Source organism: Hakea prostrata, unplaced genomic scaffold (assembly GCF_041222555.1).
Source record: "Hakea prostrata isolate BN-2017 unplaced genomic scaffold, UWA_Hpros_2 contig_125, whole genome shotgun sequence".
NCBI lineage: Eukaryota > Viridiplantae > Streptophyta > Magnoliopsida > Proteales > Proteaceae > Hakea > Hakea prostrata.
In genome coordinates, this window is record NW_028291244.1 from 79,752 (window position 1) to 99,892 (window position 20,141).

The following is a 20,141-nucleotide window of genomic DNA, read 5'->3' on the forward strand; positions in this document are numbered from 1 at the left end:
TAACATTGGAGTTGTTGCTACGTATTCCTGTTCGTCCTCTCGACCAAATATACCTGCAAGAATGTGCTCAACCGTAGAGGTTGAGTATCACCTTTGACGATCAAGTTAGAATTCTCTCCGACTAGGTCTGACAAGAATGCAACAAACAATAATAATCTCAATAGTGATTGCTTAATTCAGCGTACCTTTCTCTCTTGCCTACCTGCCTTTTTATTCTTTAGGTTTTCTAGTATTCGAGTGTGTCGAACTAGTACCTTATTTAGACTCCTGTATAAACTCTAATTGTTGAGTCCATCTTAATAAGACATATTCTTCAGCCAGGAGTCTAAATAGAATAAACATTGCAGAAACGTTTTTCGTTGTTCATGGAAGCAAAAGAAACTTCTTTCGACTTTTGACAGAACTTGCTTTTGGAATCAGTAGGATTTAAGCAGATATCTTATGTTTCGAATGTCTTTGTATGTTTGGTTTAATTAGTACCATGCTCTATACTCTTTCCCTTAAACCTAGCCCGTATTAAAGTTTTGCTTCAACAAACTGTTTTGGCACAACAAATTTTCATATATTTTAATTTGTGATCAAAATCACCTGAAGCAAAACAGTTTTAAGGTTGTTGGTCGACTTTTCTATTTCTTGAAGAAAAAGCACCATAAACTGTTTTCGGTGGGTTGTCATCAAATGGGTCCTTGGTTTCTTCCTTTGTCATTGTGTTTTGTCCCAGAGCTGTGATGAAATCACATCGCTCCCTCCTGGTTTCATATCTTTAACACATCTGAAACTTCAAAAGAGTAAAATGGTTTCCCACCAACAATGGGAAAAAGAAAAAGACTCAAATGTCTTGTGCATTTCAATACCTTTCATTCATTCCAATTTCAAGAATCAATGATCAAGCAAGTCATTGAGGCTTAGCATCATTTTGTACCTCGTTACAAACATCATAGCTGAGTCAATATTTTACAGGAACTGAAGAAATATGATTTCACATTTATGCTTAAAAGTAAGAGCTTACATGGTTGTAGGACCAAGGTTCTCCCAGGGGAGAAAAAATATGCACCCCCTCCAAGAATAGAAACAATTTAGTTATACACAAATCGTTAGTGGCACACGACCAGTTACAGGCAATCGTTCAAAGGAGATCAAATTTTATCTATATATTCTTGAGATTGGACAGAACACAAAAGCTCCATCAAATTGGCCAAAACATGGCGTGGACCCACACTGTTGAGACCTATAAAATTTAAGAGCTGCTCTATGTCCTACACGAGAAACAATATGGTCATTTAGTGGCAAATGTATGAATCATGAAAAAGCAACACCGGCAAAGATCAATGATACAATTCAGATATTTATACTCAAATTGGAAAACAGCATGACGTCATGTATCTGAAAATAGTGGGACTACTAGCACAAAACTATGCCTGCTCTAAGGCATCTAAAAGATCTACATAGGAACAAATAATTACTGAAATACAGATGACCTAATTACATAATTAATGGCAAAATTACAAGGAGAAGGCTTGCATGGTTACAAACTGCTCAGATGCGTGTCCAAAAATATATTTATTGTGCTTGAAGGAGGGGGATGAAGTGGCAAGAGGAGAAACAAAAGGAGGGGGAGGAAATTCCATGACTGACTATTCTCAGTTTATTCCTAGCAGACAGTTATAATTTACAATCCCGTTTCAAGGATATTTTACATAACTATAATCCTGAAACAACCCATTATCCCTCCCCTTCAGTGAAGTACAAATAAAACCCCAGAGGTATAAATCCCCAAAAAAACCTAATCCTCGCATCTCAAAAAGGTTTATGTCTTATTGATTTTTATTTTCTCTCTTTTTTTTCCCACCTACTTTTTTATGGACATCAGTTCATGTTTTCAAATAGGAACTTCTAGATGAAATTCTATCCAATAAGCCACAGTTAAAAAAAAAGTGATAAAAAAAGAAATTGATCTGTAAAAACAATAAAAAAAACATGTTCAAGATCCTTCTCACCAAATTACAGTTTTTTCTTTAAGAATAGTCTTAATACTATGTCATAAATGCATTTGGCCTTTGATTCCATGGGTTTATTTCGTAATTGGTTAATTTGATGGGCCGAAGGTAAGAAAACGAGATTTTCTTCATTGGTTTAGTTCGAGTCCTATTTTAAATTTAATTCCTTTCATGGAAAAAAATTTGACCGATATGGTCGATATTTCGACCGAAATGCCTGCAAAAACTGAAATCGAAAAGAAATACAAGTACAGGGCACGAAAAGTGTCTGTATCATGTCGTATCGACCGATATATCGGTCGATACGACATGATATTTTGGCCCGATATGGTATCGGGCCGAACAACACATCTTTAGCCTTTAAAATGTCCTATTTCGAGCTCATTTTCGAGCTATCACTGGTTTCAGGCATATCGAGTGACATTGCCTACGACATTTTGAGCTCTTTTTGAATTTTTTTTTTTATTTCTCTTGCTTTCATCCCTCTTTTCACCTAATTTCTACAACTCAATTTCATTCAAACACTAGATTTGCTCATCCATTTGTGCCTTTTCTCAAATCTTGCAAGGTGAGTTACCAACTTCCTCATTTTTTTATTTTTGTTTTGTTTGTGCCTTAAACCATCTTAGATTGCTTCCAAATTTAAGTATTTTACTTTAGAGTGTTGATCTATGAATTTGTAGCATCAAACTTATTTTTTTATGCTTCCTACTATTTTTTTATTTTTCTGTTATTAAAAAATATTTAGTAAATTATGTATATTGCTAAAAATGTATATGTATATTACATGGCTACATGTATGAGCTTCAAATTAATGTATTAATGTATGTGAGAGCTTCAAATTAAAATTGCTGTTATGGTGTTGAATTAATTTTTTTTCTGTTAATTATGTAATTTTACTGTATTTAATATATATTTAAATAATTAAAAAATATTTAAATATTAAAAAAAACTAATTAATTTCTGTTTTAAATTTAAAAATAGGAGAGTATTAGTGGAAGCATGTATGCAATTTTTGGAGCATGTTGTGGATCTTTTTAAGATAGTGTGTATATAAAATATTATTAAATTATTTATATATTAAAAAATACTTATATAGTTATTAGAAGCATGTATGTCATTTTTGGAGCATATTGTGGAGCTTTTCAAGATACTTAGTGTGTATTTCTTGTATCAGGCACTCTTTCAAAGATGTTAGACATAGCTTGGCAACACGGGAGGCCACTGACAGCTGATAGAAGGAAGAGCGAGTGTAATTACTGCAAGAAACAAATAGGAGGAGGTGGGGCCACTAGACTGAAGGTGCATCTAGCTGGTGGAAACAGGGATGTAGATGTAGGGTAACCAAAGGTGCTTGTAGAGGTCAGGAGGGCAATGGCCTCATATATTAGTGGGGGAAAGCAAAAGAGGAAAGGGAAGAGAACACAAAGGGAGGAGTTCGAGGATGCATGCTTAGATGACCTTCCAAAGCCCGAGGATTATGGTCTGGATGAGACAGAGAGAGTGGATGTGACCGTGATCCAGAGGCCGATCAGATTAGGAGGGCGATAATGATGAGTAGGGAGCAACAGAGGGTTGATGACATGAGGAGGCAACAGAGGGGTTTGGGTTGTGGGTCCTCTAGAGAGCCAGTAGGTATGGGAGGCACAGGTGGCTCCTAAGTCCTTATGAGGAGGACTCAGAGTGTGAGGCAGAAGGTTCCTATCCCACGGGGCCCTAAAAGGGGTCAAGCTTCGTTAGCACATCCTACAGATCCGGATCTTGAGATTCTTTGCAATGATCCGGCCCTATTTGCGAGGCCTGAGCATAAACAGAGAAAGTTGAAGCACTTATGGGGGAGTGTGAAGGAAAAAGTGGGGATGGTTTTCTCCAAATAGGCTTATTACCATAGTATTCTAGCACATATAGCCCAGGGGCCCTACTATAGAGATATGATTGAGGAGATATGCAAGGCTAGGAGTGGTGTACAGGGCCCCACACTCTATATGAGATATATAATGTCTATTTGCCTAAGCATAAAGAGAACTTAAATGAGTATATTAAAGGATTAAAGACCATGTGGGCTCATTATGGAGTGACTATGATGGCTAGACTGGTCCCACTAGACAGTCCATCATCAACTTCATGTTGAATTGTGATGGGAGGACAGTGTTCCTTAAGTCAATAGATGCATCCGGTGAGAAGAAGGATGCAAAATATATTTATAAATTATTAAAGCAAGTGGTGAAGGAGGTTGGAGTGGAAAATGTGGTCCAAATTGTGACTGATAATGGCTCCAACTATAAGAAAGCTGGGTTGAAGATGCAGGAGAACTCCAGGTATCTAAACATATAGTATTAATTTTCATTTTTAAATACATATATTTACATTACTTGTACACTTTATAATTTTGTATTGATGCCTTGATGGATGGACAGATATAAGCTCTTTTGGCCTCCATGAGCTGCTCACTGCATTGACTTGATGTTGAAGGATATCAAAAAGGTCAAGCTTGTGAAGAAGACCGTGGAGCAAGCCCGACAAGTTAGCACCTTCATCTATAACCACACATATGCATTAAGGATGATGAGGGACAAGTGTCAGGGTGAGTTAGTGAGATCAGGCATAACTAGATTTGCTACTGATTGGATAGCAACTGCAAAGCTTTGAGAGTAGGAAGACTGGCCTTAGGAGCATATTTGCATCAGAGGAGTGGTTTAACTAGGAGGGTTCTTCATTAGTGGGAGGAAAGAGAGCATAGTTGACCATACTTGATGAGACTTTCTGGCATAATGTGAGAATAGTGGTGAAGATGCTTGAGCCTGTGGTGCATGTGTTGAGAATGGTAAATCAGTAGAGAAAACCTACTCTACCACACATTTTTGCTGCAGTAGAGAGGATGAAGCAGGAAGTTGCTCAGGTCCACCCACACGGCAACAAGAGAGTCCTCCAAATCATCGAATTTAGATGGCAGTCTATGTTGCACAATCCACTGCATAAGGCTGGTGAGTTGTTAAGTCTAGTATTTAATTTAATTTTCATTATGTTATCACACTATTAAGCATTAACTATTCCCTTTTATGACATTTTTTCTTACACAGCATACTATTTAAATCCCAACTACCATTACAAGGACAATCTTGGGATGAGGCAAGATTGATGGATGCCATCAAAACTGTAGTGGAGAAGTTTGAGCTGGATCCATCTAAACAAGCAGTCATCCTTATGGAGGTGAGATAGTGATTTGAATCATTTAATACTCACAATTTATAGTTTTATACTAAGTCATTAACCTAGTAACTAGTTATTGTTTTTTCTCTTTATATATTAGATAAAAGCATTTAGGGATGCCACTGGGAGCTTCGGTCGTTCTGTGGCCGCATCGAGACGGGAATCCGCCCCTGGGTATAAGTTCATTCATTTATTTCATTATATATTTAATTATTATATTCTATCTTTAATTTAGTTATTTAAGTATTAAAATGACTTGGAGTCTATGTTTGTTGCAGCTAAGTGGTGGTTGCAATTTGGATGTGACTCACACTACTTGAGTGTGATTGCAAGCAAAGTGCTCTCCCAGACATGTTCTACTATTGGTTGTCAGCGAAACTGGAGCACCTTCAGCCTCATTCACTCAAAGAGGCGCAACCGATTGGGTGTGAAGCGTTTAGAGGACCTTGTCTACATACACTATAATATGAGACTGAGAGAGGATCATATTAGACAGGGGATGGACAGAGAGAGTAAGAATATCGAGTTGGCCGACATATTTGAGATAGATGATGATGATAACCCAGTAATTGACTGGATCAGGGACAGTGGAGAGCCATTGCTGGATGAGGAGGGAGGTCGTCCCAGTAGACAAATTGCAGAGGAGATGGGGGCTGATGTGGAGGACTCCATGGCCCAGGAGGGGAGTGCACATGCAGAGCCCGCCAGTCCCTTTATGCCACACCCTAGTGTATCCACCCAAAGTGAGGATTTGATTGTCTGGTCTGACACTGAGGATGAGGTGACTCAGGCGTCCGGCGATGACACGACGATGGTGATGATGACGATGGCGGTGATGATGGAGGAGATAAGGAGGGTGTTGGACCTCGTGATCAAGATTCATCTGATCTTAGAGACAGACACCACCACCATCATCAGTACATGAGAGTCAAGGGTGGGGAGGACGACCACCGAGATTCACAGGCGAGAGTCAGTTCACCCACGCAACACAGGGTTCAGACCACACTGGAACTGCATCTCGAGGCCAAAATGCTCTACATATTCAAGGAAGTGGAAGGGGAGACAGCACGGCTGTAGCACAGAGGACACGCCATCATATGGGTCCTACCTTCCAGCCGATGCCGAGAGCTTGGTGGGATCTATGAGATCGATGAGCATTAATGATTCTATAGACTCCACCTCCAGAGGATCCAGATGGCATAGGCTTACAGAGTCCTCATATGATACTGTTGTGGAGAGTATTTGTTCTACCGAGTCGACTTATGGTTATGGAGCATATTGTGTCCCTCATGGCTATCAGATTCCGAATTAGGCCAGTCAGCCACTAGTGGAGCCTTATGGTTATGGAGCAGCCTATGGAGCTTATAGTGTCCCTCCCACTGTCACCTATCGGAGTTAGCCACTGGGACCTTATCAGTATGGACCTTATCCTTCTCCTGACAGCCAGGGTGTTCTTTCATTTGTTGAGCAGATCTTCCACTCTATTCCACAACCACAAGGCCCACCACCACCACCAGTTCTTTGTTTGGAGATTCACAACTCCCCACCGTCAGGAAATCTTATGCATGTGGATGAGGTCACGTACAGAGATGCAGTTGTTGACTACGTCCAAAACTATATGGGGCGAACATCATGGGACTTGTATTGTCATTTGTATGGGGTGCAGACGGAAGAGGGAGACATTGAATAGAATAGACTTGTAATTAATAACATTCTTGCTTCTTCTCTTATGTATTATATACTTGGAAAGTTGGATGTTACATTTTCTTTGGTTTTTTTAGTAAATTAGTAGTTCTATAGTGCTTATTATCCTTGAAATAGGTAGTATGCAAGAATCCAAATCAATTTAAGTGCATATGAGGCCCGAAATTGAGGTTCCAAGAGTCTGAGAAAAAATGTCCAGTTTCGGTCGAAATTTTGGACTTTTGCAAGGTCTAAATTTCCATTTCGGTCAAAATTTGTTCCTTGCTTCCTTTAGTACTTCAATTTCCTAATCAGTGTAGATTACTTACTGGGTTAAGAATTGGGTTAGGCCTTTCCTTTTTAGCATAGCACTCTATTTTAGAGTCGGTTCTAACTTTGAGTCCTAATTTGATTTTGAAACTATGTTAGTCAATGTAGGCATAAATATGGATGTAATTGATCAATTGAGCCATGGTTTGATGAATTGAAATTTTGAGTTTTGTTTGTTGCTGCCGGTGGAGTACAATGACAGCATCTCCCCGACCCCCCCTCCCCCTCTCTCTTTCTTTCTCGTATGCAATTTCTTCTTTTCTTCTTGTTAGTTGAATTTCCTACAAGACCAAATCTTCTCTTCAACAATTCAACCTGCTGTTCTTCTCTAAAACTGGTTGAATAATCCCATCCCAAATTCTTCTAAACTTCTAAATTCCCCCACCCTAAATTCCCTTTTCATTTTATTCCCGTTTTCCTCAAACCATAGGCATTTATCTCCAGCCCAAACTAACCATTAAAATCCATTAGAAACCATCCAAAAGCCTAACCTATTATCAAGGTCAAACGCCAATCTAATTGTTAGATCTGTCCCACCCATCCAAAACCATTAAGACTTGAAGATTATTCTAAGGAACAAAATATAAATTCCTTCCAAGTGTTATCCCATTCCCCTAAATTTTCATCCCATCTTAACTCTACCCCATATCAAGGAATCTATCAACCTCCCACGGGATGGATCCAGATCCTCTCCACCCAAGTAGACTGTCCTCCCATGCCCCCACCCTCACAATGGGCCCTGACGCAAGCCTGCCCGTGGTACATAGGCAAGCCCAGATGTGAGGGGAGGGAGATAGGAGGATAGGTAGTTGGGTGGAGGGTATCTATGTGCCCAAGGGATGGGCCAAGTATCCTCCATACCCTAAATATGCTTCTGTCCCTAACCATCGATTACCCATCAAACAAACCAAACCCTAACTAAGGAAACTAAAGCAAAATTATTAGAAACCAATTAAGGAACAACCAACCAAAATACTTTAATCCCAAACCCTAGTTATGGGCTTAGAGTTCAAGTCTAGCCCTAGAGATCCTTGAAATTACAGCCCCATGATTTAAGGACTCACTCTCGACACCCATCTCGTCAAGCTAAAAAAGCGAGATCTCCCTTGAGATGTGGTATTTTTTCCCGGCCAACTCACGTGAACTCAACAGCCTATTTCGGGGTGTTTAAAGGGTCAAGTTGGGCTCAAAGTTGGTCTTTAGATTATTTTAGGCCTTCTGAATTGTTAGGACCTTAGGGAATGCCATGCGGATGAGGAAGAGAGAGAATGGGAATATCACTACCAATTGGTAGTTGGAATATTATAACAGGGGGAAATATTTTGAGAAGGGGATTGTTTATTTTGTGTCAAGTTTGGGCAGCCTATAGTCATGATCAAACAGATAATGAGATGGTGAAACTTGACAATAAGGAGATTCCTCAGAGTGATTCTTTTAGGTACCTAGGTTCAATCATAAACAAAAGAGGTGATATAGAGGATGATGTTTCCCAAATAACTAAAATAGGGTGGATGAAGGGGGTGCGTTCGGGGTCTTGTGTGATTGACATATTCCGTTAAAACTTAAAGGAAAATTCTATAAGAACGTTGTTCGACCCGCTATGATGTACGGTGCAAATTGTTGGCTACTATTATGTACAATGCAGATTGTTGGCCTATTAAAAAGAATTATATAAATAAACTCAGTGTAGCAAAAATAAGGATGCTAAGATAGATGAGTGGCAAAACTAGGGAGGATAAGATAAAGAATGGTCATATTAGAGTTGGTTTGGGAGTTGCTCCCATAAGTGATAAGCTTGGGGAAGGTCATTTGAGGTGGCACAGCCATATTCAACGGAGACCTATAAATGTCCTTGTACAGAGAAGTGAAATAAGCCAGATTGAAGGAACTCGAAGAGCTAGGGATAAACCTAAGATATCCTTAAGAGAAGTGGTGAGAAAGGATATGCAAAGCTTAGGCCTTGTATCTAGCATGACCTCAAACAAAACAGATTGGAAGGCAAGAATCCAGGTAGCCGACCCCATTTAGTTGGGACAAGGCATTTTATTGTTGTTGTTGTTGGGCAACCTTTGGTTGACGGTAGCAAAGTAGTTGTAGGGGGTGACTGGCACTATAGTAACCAATTTATGTTGGTGATTTTCTTATTGAAGTGTTCATTCATAACATTCTAGTAATCAAATCTTATTATTTCTCGTATCCAATTTGCGGTTTCCTAACAATTTCTATTAGAGCGCACTTCGATCCACGGGAAGAGATGGAGACCAGATTATCTATGTTTTCTAGAAAAGGGGTGTGCACAGATGGTTGATGGAAGTTGTATTTGGAATCACTAGGTTCAGTATGATTATTGGTTCGGTGTGGCTCTCCAACATCTAGATGGGGGCACATTGTATTGGGTCTATCAAAGGAAATGGCCAGAGTTCAATTAGGCAAGCTTCAAGGAGGCCTTGCAACATGACTTCCGTGTCGGAAGACAGTCAAGAAAAGCAATGAACTGCTGAAACCTAAAGAGTTCATAGAGCAAGTCAACTTTGAGGTTGAGCAAGATACTAAAGCGATGAGTGAGAGAGAACATCTTTCAAAAGTTAATTTTAATCAATCTTCAAGCCCTATACAAAGCACGGAATCCATTGAGAAAGAGAAAAGCAAGTTTTCAGCAAGGGAAGCTCAAAAGGAAATGCCAGTTGCCATAATGGATTTCGATTCAGGTACATTGTTCCCAGAAAAAGACCAATCAGTGAAGTGCCTTAGGCCCGCAACGAGGGACTCTGGGAAGGATGAAAAGGGGAAGAGTGAAGCAGAGAATGAAGAGGAGAATGTTGAAAGTGGGGAGAAGCAGAAGCGAAGTCGAATCAAAGGAGAGATCGGCTGGGTGACCCAACCATCGGAGAAACCTCCTCGACAGAGGGCAGCGGCAGCAGCGGCAGTGGGAAACGGTGATTGATTACAAAACTAATTTTGGCAGAAACTACTCGCGAGAATCGGGTAGTTACAAAGAGGATCCCTGATTTGTAGAGACCACGTTCAAGTGATGAAACTGGGAGTTACAGACGTGGATGCGCAAATGGCAGAAAAAAATAGGGTTGCAGTTGCAGAGAGAAGGAGAAGAAGAAGGTGAACCAAGTTGGGGTTGGACCATTAACTCGGTTCTTGTCAAGCTGCTTGGTCCAATTCTCAAGTCAGTGGACTTTAAAGAGAACCAAAGGGCCCAGCACTGAAATCATATCAGTGCCCATGGAAAAAAAGGACCAGAAATTAAATGGCCCATTTGACATACCTTTTGAAAAAGGGTATTTTTGGAAATGTACTGTTATTCATCTTCTTCCTCCATCATATTGAGCAATTGTGTGAACCAGGGTCCAGCAAAAGAAGACAGAGGTGGCAGCAGATTCGCACTTCTCGGTCGAAGGCAACGTTGGAGGGTGGGATGTTGATGTCGAACTCCCCAAAGACTTCAATCACCAGGGAGTTTCTGATAGCCTATTTGATGCCAGGACTCAGGCTGGAGATTTCCCGGGCGTGATTCTCCAATCCAAGGAGTGGATGTCGCGGGTTGCACTAGTTTTCATTTTTCTTCTGTGTACTCCGCCAGCGAAAGCCAGCAACCAGCGCTGTTCATCAGTTTCGGCGGGACTGTTGGGTGACCTTTAGAGATTTTCCTTTCGTCCATTTATATTGAAGAATATGAAGCATGTGGCACTGGACGTAATTGAAACCAGAGCTGCAGTTAAAGAATATATTTATGTTGAAGAATATGAAGTGGTAGCATCAGATGTCATTGAAATGGGGGCTGCACTTAAAGAATATCAGACAACAATGGATGATGCCCCAGTTCACAGAAAGATACATCAGTTTCCCAATATCTGGGCATTATGGATGAACTTACAGTGTGATATAGAGACTCCAGACCTGCCATTTCAGGAAAAATTTGAATAAGTAGTTGGTGTCTCTGTGTTTTTCTGATTCCTCGCAGTGACTTCCTTCCACACACATGCCAACACTGGGAATCCATGAAGGTACAATTTATCTACTGCGGGTTGTACACAAGGAGGAGCTCATAACTATGGGTCTGTCATTGGTCCTCCACTCCTCCTAAAAGGGGTTCAAGTTCAGCACGCAAAAGAGAAGATACATAAATCGGAGGCGCCCCAACCCAAGTCTCCATTTAATTTCAATATGGAAGCCTGGGTACATATAGTTGGCATAGGTGGGTTCTGAAGCGGGCTTTTGCACATATTATTCTCCCAAGGATGTGCATGCTAAGGGACAGCTCTGTACTTACCAGGTGAAGCAGAATCTGAGTTAGAAAGGCTTCATCAGTATGTGGAGGAGGAACAACACGCTCACATTGGGAATTTTCTTTGGGGGTTAACTCATTGTTTATCACAGACTATATACAAAGAGTTCTAGTTGAGCTTAAGGTGGCAAAATTCACTTGGTCAATGTGTCCTAAAGACAGGGATTCTGAAAAAGCATCATCCTGAACTCATAGAGTCAATGGTTGATTCTATGATTGATGTTGTTGCTGTTACTACACGTATGGAGAATATTCTTGGTGTGTTCTTCCCATCACTGAAGCTTCCAAGGTTTTTCCCAATATGGGCTGCTTCAAGTCAATCGAATACTATACCTGTTTGGTTCCAAGGAGTCTTGTTCTTAAGGATGCTGAATTGGCATGGTGATCAAGGCAAGCATGTGAAGCAAGCTTCTTGAGGACAAAGTGAATCTTAAGGGGATGAGAATGTTAGGACCCTAAGGGAGTGCCATGCGGAGGAGAGAGAGAATGGGATTATCACTACCAACTGCTGACTGAAAGATTATAAAAGGGGGGAAATATCGTAAGAAGGGGATCGGCTATTCTGTGTAGGTCCGGGCAGCCTTTGGCTGAGGGCAGAAAAGTTGTTGTCGGGAGTGACTGGCATCATTGTAATCATTTTACCTAGTTATCTAAGTGTTCATTCATAACATTCTAGTAATCAAAATCTTATTCTTTCTCATATTCGATTCTTCTGTGGCTTTAGATTTGTGGGAAAACAACTCAGTATGAGTTCTAATTTGACCCTAAGTTTGAAACCAAAATGTTACAAGAATGAATATGTAAAGTTATAAAACATGAAATATAGAACCATTAGGACATATAAATGAAAAGCAAGTGATGTGATACTAACTTAAATAGCAATAAAATTCCATCCATATGAGTACAATAGAACATCACATTCTCAACTCTCGAGAATACAATAATACAACCATCATAAATTCAATACAAATTATAAGTTCATAACAGAGGAGTTCACATTCTGTTGTTGATGACCTTCATACTAGTTTGGGCCTCAAGATTTCTTATGTGCAAGGACCCCCTCCCCCAGCTGAAAGTCTAAGTGGGGCCCCCAGGATGGCTCCAAGAAACCTCCATGAGTTGGCTGAACCCTTAATGAGGGGTATCTTGGGCATTTTAGTTACCTCTGAAATTGATTTTGGAATTTTCCAGAATTTTGTTGAGTCAGATTAGGACTTGTTTGGAATATTTTATGTTGAGTTAAAGTTGTTTTTGAAGGAGTCCTATTTAGTAGTTTAGATGATTCTTATCTTATCTTATCTGTTAGTAGTTTTGGATAAGAGTCCAATCCAATATGTAATGGGATCTTATTAATAAGGATATTCCAGTTGGAGTATAAGTCTGCTATTTTAGGCTATAAATAGCAATTCTGTGTATTGTTATTTTCGGTCTTGGATGAATTAATGAATTGAGTGTTTGAGGATCAAGGTCTTCTATGTGGGTAGGCCCTGGTTGAGTAAAAAAGCTTCCAAGTTCTTCATTATCTTCTTCAATTCAGCAGCTCAAAAGATCAACAAAGCATCCAAGCAACCATTCTAGCAAGCAACCCTAATCTCCAAGTACAGCAGCCTTCCCACCCTTCCCCTCTCTTGCGCAAACCCTAGAAGCCCTCCCTAGCAACCATAGCATCCCCAGTCCACTCCCCTCTTCTTTGACCTAGGAAACCATCCCCAACCCATCGCAACCAATGTACGAAATTTCGCTAATACAAGGGGTTTAGCCAGGTGGCGAAACCATTGAAATCCTGAAATGTCCCCAACATTTCAGAGACATTTGGGAAGGTTTCGGTGAGAGTTTCGCCCCCTAGTTTCGGCGGGGTATTTGAGGTCATTTTGGGCTGGTTTTTGTTGTCTAGCCTAATTTTAGACCAATAAACACACTAAGAGTGTTACTGTGGCCTAAAAGTTAACCTAAGGTGTTGTTCTTAATCAGCACATGCCCGGCTGTTTGCAGGGGAAACTGGAAATCTGTAAGACTGTAACATGAATTCAAACAAATTTAAATATGCAAATGATGCAAGAGAAGACAGATATATTCATTAACTTTCAAGAAAGAAGAGAGGTACTAAAGTCTACAATTCATTATACAACTAGTCAAATGCAGTGTATAGATACAACACAAGTATACAAATGTAGGCAAGTGCATAGTAATCATCCCATCATCTCAAATCTCAAAACCAAGTAATGTGCCTAGGTGGATCCATCTCCTCCTGACTCTTTGTCATACTCATAGTGTACATCATCCTCTCCCCCAACCAATCTACATACTGGACCTATGTCATTCCATACTGATGATTGTTTAGATAGTCTTGAATTGCAGCTCTATAGCGATCATCTTCCGCCTCCAAGAGAATTCCAATAGGAGAGGGAAGTGAGAATAGTGCCAAGGAAGGTGTTGTTGTGGCTGTGGTGGTGCTAGTGGTGTCTATTAGTGTGCGTATGGATGGTCTATCTACCATCCAAATATGGATTCAGCATCTAAGTCTGACCTAGAAAGACCACGCTCATAATATCCATCACTGTGCCCATAGGGCAAACCACTGGAATGGATACCCATACCCATACCATAATGTCCATGAGCGGAAGGGATACCATAAAGACCAATAGCCCCATAAGTAGATGTGAAGCTTATAGACTCATCCAAGCTCATGGATCCCATCGCTCTGGCCAAGCTATCTGCTAGATTCAAGCCTGAAGGATTTACAAAAGAACCGTACGATCCATACGTAATAGTGGCATCATCACAACCACCTCTGTGCTACTCCTAATGGCCCCTCCCCTTCCAGCTACAAATCACAGTATGACCATGCTGATACTCACCACCATGATCCTAATCTTGAGTGACGTGTGAAATGCGACTTCCCGATGAATCGCACTCGAGGCTGTTGTGTCTTTAGTAATGGAATATGTAAACACTCCTAAGTCCTCCACCACCATGACTATTGTCATCATCCCCACCACCACCATCGTAAGCAGAATCCTTACGAGTCGAACTAAGACTAGGAGCAAGTGTATCATCTAGATCATCGTTGCATGTGCCAAGTGCGTCATCTTCCCCACCACCACCATCATCGCCATCAGAATCCTTATGAGGCATACTAGGATCGGGAGCGTGTCATCTAGATCATCGTTGCACATGCCAAGTGCATCATCATCCCCACCACCACCGTCATCGTCATTAAAATCCTTTCGAGTTGGACCTGGACTAGGAACGAGTGTGTCATCTGGATTGCCATCACACATGCCAAGTGCCACCATCCAATCCTCATCCACAGTAGCAGCTGTCTCCTATGCATGTGCCTGCCCATCTCAAGATGCCATTAATCATCCACATCAACCCCCACAGCTCAAGCAAGCTCTGGGTTAGGCCTCCCTCCACGCTGGTGCCAACACCAACTCACCCCTATCTATCAACCAGTGAATGAGGGGTTCCTGCTCTCTACACCCACCTCGAATATATCGTGGAACCCACCTCGAATATGTCGTGGAGGTTGATGTCTTGTCGACTACTCTCAACCTATTCCCTGTCATGTTATATTTTCAGCCTTGTGTTAAGAGTGGCAAAACACTAGATTGTTCAGACGTTGGCTCCCCAACCCATTCCTCCTCTTAGAGCGGATCATACTAAATGTATTTCTAGTTCCTCTCACACCCAAAGGCAAAGCAAGTCTGGTAGAGGATCATGATCATCATTCTCTTGAGGTTCGATGCACTCTTACCATAGAGAACCTACCACTCAGCTGCATTATCACAAAAACTTTAAGTTAATGTTTAATAGTTTAATAGTTTAATACTTAATATATAATAATAATCTACCTATCTGAATGTTAACCTCGATCAGCATTTTCTTGTCCCCTAATAACAGCATCCAAATTAAAGGACCCAAATGCGTCCTAAACACCTTTATCTACAATCATTTGTATTGATGATTAGCTAAATTCTTCCAAAAATCAAATGCATGTTCTAAGTCCAAAATCCCTACTATCTCACCTCAATGTGGAAAAATGATTGGAGTTGGGATCCGGCTTCAACTTTGAAATCACCTACATCACCACATTGAGTAGGTTTGCGTCCAATCCTAAATGTTCGCTATATTGATATTTGGGGTTGAGATAATAGGCTGCATAATTCACAAAATCACAATTAGAGTTAAGATTGAATGAATTACCAATACCTAAAAGCCAACAAGCAACAACCCACAATAATTACTTACTAGCCCTATACAACGGATGCATAAGATGATCGGTCCGTTGTTTATCAACAATCCATAAAAAAGCTTGGTCGCCTCTGGGGTTTGCTCTCTCTAGGGCACCCTTCATACGCTTAAGGGTTGCATACAAGTGGGGCATAATGGACCCCCTTAAAGAGGAGTCCACCATACGCAAGATTTTATGATGGGCTCCAAGGTTTGCAACACAACCATCACATTTTCTAGAACTCATGAGATGAGATGGTGCACTATACCTAGTGCCCGCTTCACAAACATTTTATATTTTGTAAAATAAAATAGTAAATACTTATCTTACTTGGATCCAACCAATCAAACCACTCCTTGGATGCAAGCATAGATCAAACACGGTTTTTTCTCCTACATACTGCTCAAGGCGACAAAATTCGTCACAAATCTTGTTGGACCAGGTCACACCAACTGACCTCTGCATGATCGCCTCATCATGTCCAAAGCAGTGTTATAATTATAACTAAAATTTGTTACCTATCTAGCCTTATCCACTGTGGTTTGGACAATGTTGATCTTCCCAATGTCTTTTAGCATGAGATCGACACAATGAGCTACAAAGGGTGTTCAAAAAAGATGATAGTTGGGTGAATTCATCAACGCCTCACCCGCCTTCTTAAAGTTGGAACCCTTGTCGGTGACAATGACAATTTGCACAACATTCTTCTTCCCAATCTCATCTACCACATCCTGTAAGAGAGCAAGTATATATTTGTAGTCTTTCACATAACTAGTAGCATCCACAGATCTCAAGAAAATTGTCCTCTTATCACAGTACACTATGAAGTTAATGATGGACTTTCTCATCAGACTGGTCCATCCACCAGACATAATGGTACATCCATATGTATCCCAGAAGGGTCTCATATCAATGTATTGTTGCAGCTCCTCCTTCTCCTCCTATAGGAAGGCGGTCATCAACTCTTTAGCGCACGTCTAGTAACAGCCTTTTCTGAGAATGACGTTTTTTGCAAGACTTGTTTTCTAGCGTTTTTATCAAAGTATAGTGGTCTGAGCACAATTTTGACTATTTGGTTAAATATGTGCTAAGAACACTTGAGACAATGGAGATTTAAAAAAAAAAATTTAATCTTATAAAGGCAGGAAGGAGTTAGAAGTTTCTTGTGAATGAAGTTTGGGTAGAGTGTCCAGAAAAGCATTCTGAGACACGAAAATTGGACCGGTTTGTTTCCTGAAAACAAAAGAATGACCCATTTTTACCAAACACTTTTTGGCATTCTTCAGCGTTCTAAGAACGAAAGAACGCCAAAAATTGTTCATTGGCCCATTACCAAACACGCCTTTAGGGTGGGACCCTCATATCCAGGACCTGTATATGCAATAGTATCAATCATGTGCTTGTAATATGGACCTTGGGCTATGTTTATAAGAATGGAACTCTAGAGGATCCACTTTGCCACTGCCTTTTTAACCATTTTACCCATTATTTTTTATGCACCTATTATCTTGGGCTGCTTGACCCCCTTCCTCCTGAAAACTTCAAGATCCTGCTTTAGGATTGGGCCCCCATAGCGTAGATAATCACATGGTGCTAGACTTGTTAGAGGAGTGGCCCTTTGACACTGTAATTTGCTAAACATGCCATATATACCATCCCTCCCCCTAGATCTAGATGCTCCAGCCCTTACAATCCTAAAGGGACAAGCTCCTGTAGCTCTAACTCTGGCCCTGCTTACTCCTAATAATGCATCTCCCTGCTCTCTGCCATGGCTCGCCTCAATTCCCTCCCCTCTTGATCTCTCCCCACAGCATTGGGATCCACATCCCAATTTGAATCTGAATCAACTCTGTATGATGACAATCCTTGCACCGCATCACCAATACCCCTTTGCTCTCTCTAACTCCCTGATTGTTTTCACTACATTTGGATGGACCTCTATGCATGTGACCACATCCTTTGAACTCCCGATAATGTAAGCCTTGAAACTGCTGATGGCAATTACATTGAACTTCTTCACACAGAAATTACATTTTGTTTTATTCTTGTTTCCATCAACAGCCACATAGTACTACCATATTGGGTCAACCCTCCCTTCTATTGCTGCTCTCTGTGGCTCTCCCTATGGCTGTGGTTGTCCCCTCATGACTCCCACTAGCAGACATGATAACTGTTACAGCTAAAATGATTACATAAGTCATTGTACCACATCAAATTAATTTTCTATAGACAAAGAAACAATCATGCAACTAGCTAGCAATTTTTCCCTTGCCCATGTTTTTTTTTTTTTTTAAATATAAAATAGATTTTAAAATTTTTGTGGCAAGAAAATAGGCTACCCATACCAAAACCAGCAATTAAACCACATGGGCAGTACTTAAAAAACACACACATAGCTATTCCATAATTTTCTATAATTTTTAAAACCCTTTTTTCCTATATTTTTCATAAATATGTATATGTTTTATAATATTTTTAATACTTTTTAAGAATAAAATAATGATTTATTGGTTGGAAAAAATATTTCAACTCATTAAGTCTGTAGATTTGCCCATGGAATTCCACATATGTTTTTCCATTACTATACAAGACATATATCATGTAAAGAAAGCATTTTTAGTCTACGAAAATACAATTTTTTACGCTTGAAAATCAAAAAATAAACTACTTCGCAAAAAGATAAATCCAACACAGTGAGTTTGTAGATACTTTAATTTCATAACTACCCAACCATATAAAAAATTCGGTCGAAAGCCGAAATTTCACATTTTGGGAACCTCAAAACAAAAAACTAGGGGACCGAAAAAAAAGTCACAAGCTTAGATTGAAACTATCGAAATTTCACAGTTTCGATCGCAACTACCAAAATTTCGACATTTGGTCGAAACTGGGTCAAAATGAGAACAAAACCGGTTGGACCATGGGTTGAAACTGTCGAAATTTCGACATTGGGTAGAAACCAATGTCGAAATATGAGAAAGCAGAGTTTCGAGCACGACATCATGGTGAAACCAAAGGGGTTTGACCTCCTTTTTCCCCTAGACTTCGGCATTTTTTTTCATGGTTTTGGATCATTTCGAGAACTTTTAAGCACTCCTTTGTTAATTTCGGCCCCTCTTAGTGGATTATTTCCTTGTTTTCAAGGTTTGTTGCAAGGTAACCTAAGTTTCCCCTTTTTTTATTTTTTCCTTTTTCATGGTCAAATGTTTTGAAATTTTTTTCCCTGGTCTCTAGTAGGTAGATTTACAAGTGGTTGTTGGATTTGATCTTTGTAGTGTTCTACTATTTTTTTTATTTTAAAATTTTTTAAAAATACCTAAAAATTTACAGTTTTTATTTGCGTCATGCGCAAAGCACATTGAATTGAGTTGAAATTATTATGTGTTGTCTCTAATAGGTAGATTTACATATGTAATTGATTGAATCTGATTTTTGAAGTGTTTTACTATGTTTTGCTATTTTTTCTTGTATTTAATAATTATTATAAAAAATATGTTAATGATAAAAATTATTTTTAATTAGGAAAAAATTCAAATGTTTGTGAATACCTTTTTATTTTTTTTGGTAAGAAGTTAGAAATCTTCATTCATGAACTCCAAAGGAAATACAAACACATCAAAGAAAAGCAAGAAATACAAAAGATAGATGCACGAAAACACAAGGTTCGATCCGAACCATAGAGTGGAAATTGACCAAATGTCGTACATACAATAGACAAGGTCATCCAGGCTAAGTAATGGGTCAAGCCCAATAAATCCTTAGAATAAAAGCTGTACCAACCACAATTACGCACAAGTGATACGACAATCGTATTCACCAACACAAACGCCACTTTGGGCGACACACCACAAAGGCGGAAACGGACACGCCACAAGGACAGAAAAACACGCCACAAGGGCAGAAAGATAACACGCCACAAGGGTGGAAAGACCAGTACCAAGAGACACTTGCAGCAGCACATTTTCCAGATCCACAGGAGGCACTTCCAGCTCCAACGCAAAACCTTCAGATCTGCAGGATGCACAACCGGATCTCGCATCTACCTTTTTTTTTTCTTTTTCGATAACCGGAAGCTTTCACCGAAAAGAAAAACAGTGAATAGAGAGAAACAGAGAGAAATAGAGCCTTAGAAACAAATGAATTGAGAGAAAACGAAAATGGGTAAGGAAACCAAAAGAATAGGTAGATGAGAAACCAAAAGAATAGGTAGAAGAAACCATAAAATAGGGGCGATGTATAAAAACCAGAAAAGAAGAAAATGAAAACAAAAACAAAAACCAGAGAAGATGAGAAGGTAGATGAGAATAGCGGCGATGGATAAAAACCAGAAAAGAAGAAAACGAAAACGAAAAACAGAGAAGATGAGAAGGTGAGGAAGAAGAAATAGGAG

General features: G+C 39.9%; 1 protein-coding gene across 1 annotated transcript in view; it reads right to left on the reverse strand.

The window, feature by feature from the left end:
• Positions 1-206: 206 nt before the first annotated feature.
• Positions 207-20,141, reverse strand: part of LOC148998819 (vacuolar protein sorting 38-like) — a 32,506-nt gene continuing 12,571 nt past the window's right edge. Inside the window, exon 6 of the mRNA XM_089141697.1 lies at positions 207-1,256. Within this exon, the coding sequence (XP_088997823.1) occupies positions 1,137-1,256 (120 nt within the window). The 3' untranslated portion in view covers positions 207-1,136. The remainder of the gene's footprint in view (positions 1,257-20,141) is intronic.